Source organism: Stegastes partitus, unplaced genomic scaffold (genome assembly GCF_000690725.1).
Source record: "Stegastes partitus isolate 25-593 unplaced genomic scaffold, Stegastes_partitus-1.0.2 Scaffold661, whole genome shotgun sequence".
NCBI classification, from domain to species: Eukaryota; Metazoa; Chordata; class Actinopteri; family Pomacentridae; genus Stegastes; species Stegastes partitus.
This window is the reverse complement of record NW_007578392.1, coordinates 1-10,641: the sequence shown is the minus strand read 5'-3', so window position 1 is coordinate 10,641 and position 10,641 is coordinate 1. Positions and strand designations below refer to the sequence as shown.

The following is a 10,641-nucleotide window of genomic DNA, read 5'->3' as shown; positions in this document are numbered from 1 at the left end:
TTTTAGCTCTCCAACGCTCCACGGCTGGTTACTGAGGTTTGTGGGGTCCTTCTGCAGCCTATATGTCGCTCATGAGAACAGTACAATTAAAGCAATGAGCTGAAAGACGCCATGATGCCGGAGGAAGCTGCAGCGCTGCAGAGCCGGGGGAATGAATTCTGCATGGAGCGACCCATTGTTCCTGATTAGGACCTCTGCTCAGGCTGAACTCTGCATAACTCAGGTGTTATGCATTAATATAAATGGGAGGGTAACTGGTTCCACCCTAACCAGTTTAGTGTCAATCAAGCAGTTTGTACGGGGGGGGGAGGCCTTATAAGTTAAAACATGTGTAGGTGTGCATTTGCTGCATTTACGGTCTCTTTCTGTTTATTCGAGGTGGCATGGACAAAAAAAAAAAAAAGAAGAAAGAAAAACGTGTATATTGTGAGTTTACACAGACACACACACACAAACACCAATAAAAATCAATGAGAACTGCTCATACTTAAGGGATGGTGTTTTATGACAGCTATAAATAACAACAAAAACCTGTTGCCCCCCCCACAATGTAGATAAGGGTGAATGGTTACATTAGACAGACGTACGTATACTGATGCTGCATAAGGGTAACAACCATTCATAGATGTATTTATGGCACAATCATCAGAGGACACTGTGGGTTTGGAGGACTGCACAGTGAGAAGCCAACACACGTTTACAACTTAATGAGCCAGAATACGTCAGGTTCAGGAGCGACCAAGGCTTTATGGTCCAGCATGGGTCCACGTGTAAATAAAACAAACAAAACAACTGATTTGTCAGAATGTGTGCGGCTCCGAACCCGACTCTCGTTACCGTCACTGCCGCCGCTTTTTGATCCTGGTGGAACATTTCACCGGAGCCCAGAGAAATCCGCCAATCAGCGTAACACAGCCCACACATTACAGTATGCAGGTAAAGTTTGGCACCGGTCGGGTCGAGTGATGCGACAGCGATCAGAGAAGAAGAAGAGAGATAATGAGGAATACAAGAGTGGTTATGATACAGAACAAGGAGAGGCTGAAACCAAGTGGAAAAAACAAATCAAACACCAAACCCCCACAGTTCCACACCTGTAAGTCGATAAAAACTCTGGAAACACAATCGGTAGTTACAGGATGTACAACATGTCAGCTGTGTGTAGAAAACAGATGCATTCATTTGATTATTTTAAAAAATATATATTTATACGCACATACTCTTTTGTACAGCGGCTAAACACTCGTTTGGTATTAAAATGTGCACATCTGTTTTTTTTTTTTGTCTTTAAATATTCCTACCTCGAGTTACACTGCTTTTGTTTTTTTTCTCCAGAGGTTGTGATTTAATCAGGTGGTAAAGGAGCCAGGCGGCGACAGCTCTGCCCTTTACCTTTGAGAAAACGTCTTATTCTAGTGGAATGCCAAAGAGTTCTTAGAGACAAAATTAGAGAACTTTTTTAACCTGCCTCGTGGCACGTCGTAAAATATATAGATATAGATATATATAAAGAAAAAGTGACATGAAACCCTGGATCCCTTCTTCACACACTGGCCGAGTTGTGGGCGTTTTTTAAAAAGAGAAAAATGAAAGTTGGATTCCGTTGTCAATGTAGACGTCGTACTGTTGGTTTAAAACGAGAATTAAAATATTAAAAAAACAGCCTAATGTTCTGCTGTAATCGTACGATGTGTTGCTGCAGGACAGATGTTTGCAGACAATCAAGATAAGCTTTTTTTTCTTTTCTTTTCTCCAGTGAGGTCGTAAAAAGGTTATGCAAACAGTGTACGAACGGCCAAGAGACAGCACAGACTGCATGATGCTCCTCCATCCCGGAGGATCTCGATTGCTTGACTTTGTTTGTTGTTCATTGAGAGATTACAAACTACTTCAGTCACCCAGATTTTTAATTTTCTTCGTTTTTTTTAAAGTGTATTTCATATTAATGACATAAATTCTTGCAAAATAATTTTTCAACTTTGCGTGAATCCTGAGTAACCTTTAAAAAAATACTTATAATCAAAAAAAACAAAAAAAGGAAAAGGAAAATGAAGAATCCATTCATTGAAACAGCACTCCTGATCTGAATGCGACATGTTAAACATCAGAGGACATTTCACTGATTAGAAACCAACCATTGCTAAAAAGGACACACAGACATACACACAGAATTACATCCTAAAATAATTAAAAATGTGCTCTCTTTCTCCCTACTCATTCTCTCTATCACATTCCTGCCAAACAAAAAAGAAATATTCACACACTCAAATAAAGAACGGAGAGTTAAAGAAGTCAAAAAAAGAAAAAGACGGGTGGTACACATGAGTAAAAGCATCAAAAATGATGCAGATATAATGCTATTAATCAGTCAACATCTCAATAATGTCTCTGTGACTGAGTCTGATACAGTGTTTCGTGTCGCCAGCAAGGAGAGAGAACTACACAAGCCTAGGCTCTGGGCCAGTATGGACTTAGTAAAGGTTCAGACAGGCACATCATTTGATATATATATATGTGTGTATATATAATTCAAAAATATACCTGACACTGAGGCTGAAACGCTTTCAGTCTCTTGTCTTTCCGTGTATGAACTGTTCACTTTGGTAAAGGGCTTCAATCATTTCATGATGTCACTTGCATCAGTACTTTTCCTCTACCTTTTGTTTTTTTTTTATTATTTTTTTTAAATTTTATTTTTAAATATACAGAAATTGTTTTGTACCTAAGGGAGGTGTTAAGCGCTTTGCATTCAAGGCAGCATCACAGCCAGGTTACCATGGAGGGCAAGTTAATGCTGGACCCCGTCCACTCTCTTCTTCTTCTTCTTCTTCTTCTGCACCTTCCTCCTCAGTTCTGGTGCTTGTTTTTCTGGGTGCACTTGACTCTCCATGGGGTGAAAGTGCATAGGAGTTGGGCCCCCACCGTTGCAGTAAGGATCCGCTCACAGTAGTAAGGCCTTTTTGTTTCTCCAAAAACAATGTGACTGCTTAAGCATCTGAGTGTCTGCACAGTGAATCTTTCATTATGTGTGTGTTTGCATTTGTGTGTGTGTGTGTGTGTGTGAGGGAGCAAAGTGTGTTTTATGTGCATTTGTCAACTGTTTGTCAGTGAAAGGCAGGTGGTCGAGGGACTCGTGTCCTTCTGCTGCCTCTCCTCTTCTGTTTCACACGTCTCTGTTCTGTCCGTTGACCTCCTGCTACTGACGCTCCTCGCCCTCCTCCTCCTCCTGGATGACCTGGATGTCATCCGACGGGGAGGTGGGCAGGCTGTCTGCCGGCTGCTGCTTGCCCAGCTCTTTGCTCTTGTCCTCCTCCTCGATGATCTTCTTCCACACCTTGTGGTTCTCCGTCAGGTGCTGCATGATGCTGCAGAACAACCTGCGGCGGCTTTTCCTCCTTCCTGCCACGACAAAAAAAGGCAAACATGTTCGTTTAGGAAACTCTAGACTGGTGTAAGAGTGAACTTTATGGGTCACCAGGCGGTCAAAGGTTGCCTGGCTTATGGTGACCTGACGGTGATACCAGAAATGGAAAAAAACATGGCAGCAACACTGAATGTTATGTAATGGCCGAAATAAAAGGTTGGGGAGAGTTGAAGAGAAAAGCAGTTAAAGAGAGTAGAGGGGAGAGAAACAGAGCCATCAAGAGAGAGGGATCATGCATATGGATAGAGCAGTTAAACTGAAAGGTGACTTGTTTTCTGGTGTTACTGAGTATAATTCAGTGTAAATCTCTGCAAACCAGACTCTCTGGTTTAACAGTGTGAAGCAGGTTAAAAAGACCCTCATCATAAGCTCATCCGTTGGTCTGTGGGTGTGGAATCTTACTTGGTGCCAGCTCATCTTCAAGCTCGTCCTCGTCATCCTCATCTTCGTCCGTGTCTATGTCCACCTGTCCCTCTTCGTCGTCTTCATCTGATCCCGCTTCGTTAATCCAGTGGCCGGGAAGCAGGCCAGCAGCATCGTAGGAGTTACAGAGCGGCCCTACAATGTGGGTGATGAAGGACTCCTGCAGCTTGGCCAGCTGCGGGGACGAGCGGTCCATGAAGGGGCTGATGGGTAATCCCAACCTGGCCTCCTCATCTCCCTGCAGATTAGAAACAAAGATTAGATTTCAACACAGTTCTTTAGAAATGAAAGAGGAAGCTGGTGGAAACGACTTCATAATCAGAGAGCAGCAGGATGCTAATACAGCCGTGACTCGATGATCCGACTCTAAATGTAAAACCTTCTTCTATGTCGGATATCAAAGCTGTCGGATTGTCCAGACGGAGGTCCAGATACGAGGAGGGCTTGATGCTGGAAGGCTCATTAGTTGTTCATTATTGTTCATAGTTGTTATAATAACGAGTGTGTTGTTAGAATACGACGCATCGCTGGAGTTCAGCCTAACTGACCGGTGCGATTGTGCACGTTCCACTTCCACCCTGGGGCAGCGCTCTGACGGGGTGGAAGTGTCCAGAACACACAGGCAGTACTTGGCTGCTGATGCTAGTTTAGTTAGCGCTCACACTTCTGTTTCCTCCATCGGTTGGTTTTCTTTTCTCTATTTTGTGTTTGTTCATTGTGTTGCTGAGCTTCAGATGAGATGAAGTGTAAAAGTTCTGTCTTCTTTTCTGAGGGTGTGCTCTCATTTTACAAAAACGGTATAAAATCAGATGTCGTTTTATTATTTCTACAAGTTCCATATAGAGATAACTGATCAATGATGCCTGAACACAGCGTCAGCATGCGGTCTGTACCTGCTCATAAAACTCATTGACGATGCCTTCTGTCCACTTGAGGTGCAAGTCACGGACCTTGGCTGGCCCGTTGATGTCTGCCAGCTTGATACACACTTGGCACACCAGCAGTCTGTCGTTCTCATTGGTCCAATCAATTCCTGGACTGTTCACATCGTTCACCTGTTGGCAAAGAAAAAAAAAGACGGATGCCTTACATCAGAGCTAGTCCACTGGTTTGTCCTGCATTCACTCTGCTGCTTACTGCTCAGCCACATCTAAACGCTGCTTCCTCTCGATGCTCGAGTCAATATTTTGCAAGAAATGAAAGCATCTCATACCTTGGAATTGAACTCAGCCAGGAAGTCAAAGTGCTTCTTGAGGTCTGTGGCCAGTATCGCCTCGATGACAAGGAAGCGAAAACGCTTGAACTCCACGTGATCCAGGTTGACCAGGAAGTTGAACTCAGGCTGGGACAGGTAGAGGCTCCATGCGGACGCAGCGTGGTGGTTCTCCAGCACTGAGCGGTCGTTGTACAGCACCGCCTACGCCCAAAAAAAACAAAACACAAGTGGTGAGAGAGGGGAAAGATGACACGCTAAGAAGATTCCCACAATTTCCTGTAAAATGATAAATTTGCTTACATAATGCGTCCGCGTATGAGTTACACAATTTGTATTGGATTTAAAAATAGCAAGCACTCAATAAATGAGGTAAAAAGGACACGAGGGTATTTGGTTATGAAATCAGAAATATGACAAACGTATAGCTGAGGGGAGCGACGGGTTAAAAGCAGCGACAGGGACGTCAGATACGAAGAAAGACTTAAGATCCATTCAGCAAACACTACGGTTGTCAACATCATTAGCGATCAATAGGTTCAGGGTTCCCTTTCCCTTCTTTTAACCCACTTTTCCTGGGACAAGACCCAGACAGTGTAAGTGCTATCGCCGGACATGTTGTGAAAGTGCAATATTTAAACTGGGGCAAGTGGTTAACCGTTTCATCCCTCCTGGGATCAGCTACTCCTACAGATCATCTCCACGTGAGGCTGTAGAGACGACACCAAAAGTCTGTGTTCATATCAATCGAGCAGAAAACGGCTTTGTGTTATGAAGCATGTAAAGAAAATGATATAAGGACGGTGTTGACTCAAGTTAAAGATTAACCGTCACACTGCAGACATCAGAACTATGTGAGTCCGCCTGAATGACAGTCAGGTCAATTATGAGAATATGAAATGTTTAGAAGTTATAAATAACTGCTTGTGTCATTTAGTTTGTCTGTTTTAAAAATTAGGTTTAAAAAAAATAAAAAACAGTCCTGCAGCCGCCACTAGGGGCGCCTTGGCCGGACATGTGATTTTGCATATATACACAGAATTGATCAGCGGCCCAGACACCACCAGAGCTGATATTTGCTCTTCGTCTGTTGTTGTTCAGAGAAAATAATTCCTGTTAGGAGGCACGTTTTGACCAAAATCTGACCTCCTGTTTCTGAGCGGATAACTGAAAGAACAGACGGCTGGATGGATGGTGACACTTATAATCCATGAAGAATGCTGCTAGTTTTATTATTATTATTTCTAGAAAAAGCTTTGACCAGCAAGTCGGAGAAGATTTACAGATAGATAAAGTAAAAACTGTTTAGTATGAAGGCAGCAAACGTCTTGTTCGTCTTGTTTTTATCTTGCACAGTTTGTTAATTTATAGTCGTTCTTTGCACCCAATGTCATACTTTTTTTTGGTATAATGAGATTGAAGGATTCTGAGCGGGTTTGAAAAGCACTACAACAGGGTTTTCCACACAAGTACAAGAAATAAAGACACTCTGGTTTGATTCCCTCCTCAACACTCGCAGTAGACGCTGCCGGTTACCTGAGGTGCATTAGTGGCTACTAGAAAGGCATTTGTGCGACCGGGATGGTCATAGTCGTGCATTGCAGCTGCTACATAAAGGGCCATGAGCTCCAGGGCAGGTATGTTCCAGGCCAGACAGCCGTAGCTGTCGTCTGAAATGGAGGAGCTCTTGGAGGAGGCGTAGGATATCCTGCCTGGAGAGATTCCACTGTCCGAATCTGGAACACAAGAGAAGACGACGGACGGCGATGAGTGTCGCAGAAACAAGCTGCTGCGAAATCAGGCTACAGCTGGAGCTCTTCTGCAATTAGGCAAAACCACACAGAGAAAGAGTGCTGAATATGGTCACACACACACACACACACACACACACACACACACACACACTAGTTGTTCACATTACTCATACTTTCTCAGCTCCTCTCTCATCATACGACGGCTGTCCTGGCAGCCTGAGCACCAGGCGTCAGTGGATAAGCGTCAAATCATTTCTAAAGAGCTGTAACATCAGGATTCGCTGCGTTTTAAACCAAACTATCTGCACACTTTAACTATTTCCAGCGTGATTAGTCTCCATCTCAGTAGGTGGCTGCATTTCTTTCCTCGAAGGTATGATTTCTTGCCAAAACACGTTTCCATCCATCCAATAAAGTGACGTCAGCCACAAGATGTTCATTAGGACCGGCGCACCAAAACCTCGCTAACGAGTTAAAGATGATCGTTTCCACGCTCGCCAGATTTTTATACTCTGAGGAAACCACGGGGACTAACCGGCATCCATTAGGAAGGACGCCGTGTGCAGGCTGAATAAACGTCTGAACGAAGCGGCGATCTGTGACTGGCGGCGTTTACCTGTGTCGCTCCCCGTCACGTGCTCACTGTGGATCTGCTGGAACCCAGGGATTGGTCGAGTGGTCAGGTACCAAACAGCGTGGAGCACATCAGTAGCATGGACCCGGTTGTGATCTGTGGGTTTGAAATTCCATCTATTTCACCACGTCTGCTTGCAACAATTCTGATTTACGGTTAACTAAAAGCTGAATCGTAGCTTTGCCACAGAGTCAAACGGTCCAATAAGGACACAACCACCCTCCAGCAACACACTGAGTGAAAATCTGTGAAGCGTGACACTCACAGGGAATGTCTCTGTAGCCGTTCTCCAGAGCACAGAAGTACGTCATGAACTCCTTCACGGGGATCTTGAAAATTTCAAACAGACACATGTCCTGGAAGAGGGTGTACGTCACCTGGAGAGACACAAGCAGGCGTTAGCGAGACACCGATCAGAGCAGGAGATGATCAGCCGATCCACGGAACGATTCAGCTCAACGTTAAATATATCAATATGCATGCAGGAAGTTCACAGTTTGTAACTCAAGAGCTGGACGTTTACATTTGTGGTGTGGTATCGCTGTGTCTCTGTTAGAGATCCAAGTTATTTATTTTAAATCAGAAAGATTCATGCAGAGTGGATGGATATGGACAGCTACGGGAAACGTCTGGTTTGTGATTTCTGTACTCACATAGCTCAGGATCCTTCCGGTCTTCCCTCCCGTCTTGTCCACCAGGTCAAAGATCTGGAAGTTCCAGGTGTTCATCCTCTCCATGAGGTCCTCGTGGTCCTCCAGCATCGGATCTAACCTGAACTCCTGCTCGCCCTGGAGACAATGACCAAAAGCACAGGCTGTATAGACGAGCACATTTGAACTGAAGCTGATTTCTAAAACTTTCTTTACATCTACAAGCAAACAGACTGGTGTTTAAACAGATATAACAGCTGAAATAACATTAAAACATACATTATACGAGGACAATTATAATCACATATGTATTTTCTGTAACCAGACCAGTCACAACAGCCAGATCTCATCTTCTGTAAAACAATCGGCTGCTTCACATTTCAGAGGAATCAACAAAAGCCCTTTTCTGTATGAATGTGAAGCAAATGGCAGCTTAGATTAATCATCGTCTATTTGGGGAAACCAAAATGATGCTAATTATACAATTAAATAAACTGGTTGCAGGTTTGTGCCAACTTTGACCGAAGCAGAGCTGTCGAAGTGTTGATGAATAACAAACTGGATCTCCGTGTTCACACGCTGCAAGCAGTAAAAATGATGAACTAAATGTGTGACACATGACTGCAGGAAGTGGGGCTGAAGACGCTGCTCGGTTTAAGTCGACAGCATCCATCTGATGATCACCTCTGATCCCTGAGTCTGCTGCTCTGTGCTCTTCTCCTTGTCTTCGTCCGCCAGCCCCTGGCTTCCTCCGACGTCCGGCTTCCCGTCTCCGGACACGTCCGCCTCCACGCTCTCCTCCCTGATCAGGGGTTCCCCCGGGAAGTCCAGTCCTTCGCCTGCTTCATGCAAACACACATACGACTCGATGTAAAACCATCAACGATGGACAAACAGACGTGTACTGTCCGTTATCATTTTACTGTTTCTGTGCTGAAACGCTAAAATTCAGAAGCTCTTTCTTTTGAATTAATTCAGATGTTTTTCTTTTTGTTTAGTCAAGATTTTTTTACTTTTGCTCTTTTTTAAACTTGCTTCAAGCTGATTGTAAAGTGAACCTCAACCTGGTAGCTGAAAACACACAGCAGCTAATTTTGAGTTTATACACCGAAAAAAAACCCCACACATCGAGCAAAAAGTTCATTCTTTCTGCGTGTGTCATCGTCTGGGTGAGAATCAACCTGCATTATCGCTGGAGTCCAGCAGAGAGCAGCATTAACCCCTTGAACTGCTTCCAAACCCCAACGCCACAGCGCTCGTCATGACTGTCCTCCATGACGGTGTCATGATGTGAAATAAATCCTGTGTACCTGAGCGCCGGCGCTGAGCCTCGCTGGTGAACGGTTGATGGGATTCTCCTGCATCGCCGCCGGAGACTCCCTTGAGCATCTGACGCCCACAGCTAGGACGGACAGGCGAGAATACGTGACCAATTGCATGATTTAAACGTTACAATCAGAAGTGAGTGAGGAGCAGCGACGGGTCGGCGGGTCTCACCTGGTGCAGAGAGGTAAGGTGGAGCTACGGAAGGCCTGCTGGAAATCTGGCGAGCTGAGCGTGTAGCCCAAGGGCTTGTGCAGGTTCAGATTGACACTCGGCTTTGTCAGGAAGTCAGCCGTGTCCGGGAACTCCACGGGGGACCGAGTGACGAGGGACGATGAAGAACCTGTACTGACTGCAGGGGGGCTGTGGCTTGGTGAGGTGACGGGGCTCAGGCTGGGAGATGTGCCTGCAGAGGACCAGCACCGGGTCAGAACAACAGCAATCAACCAACATACGGTGAGTTTGGGGGAGTTTATGGTCAAGTCTCACCTGCTCTCCTGGGCCCCGCGTGGTACGTGAGGGTAACAGAGGACGACCTCTGCTTGGGAATGGTCAGCAAGTTTGCATTGGGCCCATTGGACAAACCTGAGCTGGAGCACCAAACAGAGACATCAGGCAGTAAAGAACATGTTCTAACTCTTACCAAACTTTTTTTTTTTCATAACAAGGAACAGCTGTCTCATCTGGTGAACGAACCACCATAATCCAGGGCTGCACCACATTTTGCCAATTATCTGACACCTCGCAAAGTGGAACAACATGATGATGTTAAAGTCAGAGAAGCTCCGTGGCCTCCATAGCTAGTCCTCTCCTGCCACCCTGTGGACACTCGCTGTATAGACACTCAACATGGTGTAATGAATGTATGGACAAAGAAACCTCAGTTCCCCTCAAAGCACGTGAACAACAGGTAACGTTGTAATAATGCAAAGTTTAAAATGCAGTTTTTACTCTGAGTAGAGACAACACGGTGACTTTATCCCTCCTGCTTTAGGTTTCTGTCCAGCTGCTGAGAAATGAAGACAAAGTGCCAAAAACTGCAGTTCCTTGAAGGGTCACTTGAGGTCGAGTCTAAAAGTAAGTCATTGACCCGCATGTTCAAACTTTATGTCAAAAATAAACATCTCTACAGTCTGGTACACGGAGCAGCTACTTTATAGTTTATGACAACTGTACAGAGGCTGAATCTTCATATAACTCATCCATTTACATCATCCATC

General features: G+C 44.8%; 1 protein-coding gene across 1 annotated transcript; it reads right to left on the bottom strand.

Moving 5' to 3' along the window:
• Positions 1-487: 487 nt before the first annotated feature.
• Positions 488-10,068, bottom strand: LOC103363467 (cGMP-inhibited 3',5'-cyclic phosphodiesterase B; the record flags this gene model as incomplete). Its single annotated transcript, XM_008290245.1, has 12 exons — positions 488-3,399; positions 3,827-4,085; positions 4,741-4,902; positions 5,061-5,264; positions 6,597-6,796; positions 7,431-7,544; positions 7,714-7,825; positions 8,102-8,236; positions 8,783-8,937; positions 9,409-9,500; positions 9,596-9,827; positions 9,911-10,068. Coding segments are annotated over 12 exons (2,026 nt in total), but the record flags the coding sequence as incomplete, so codon positions are not given.
• Positions 10,069-10,641: the final 573 nt, after the last annotated feature.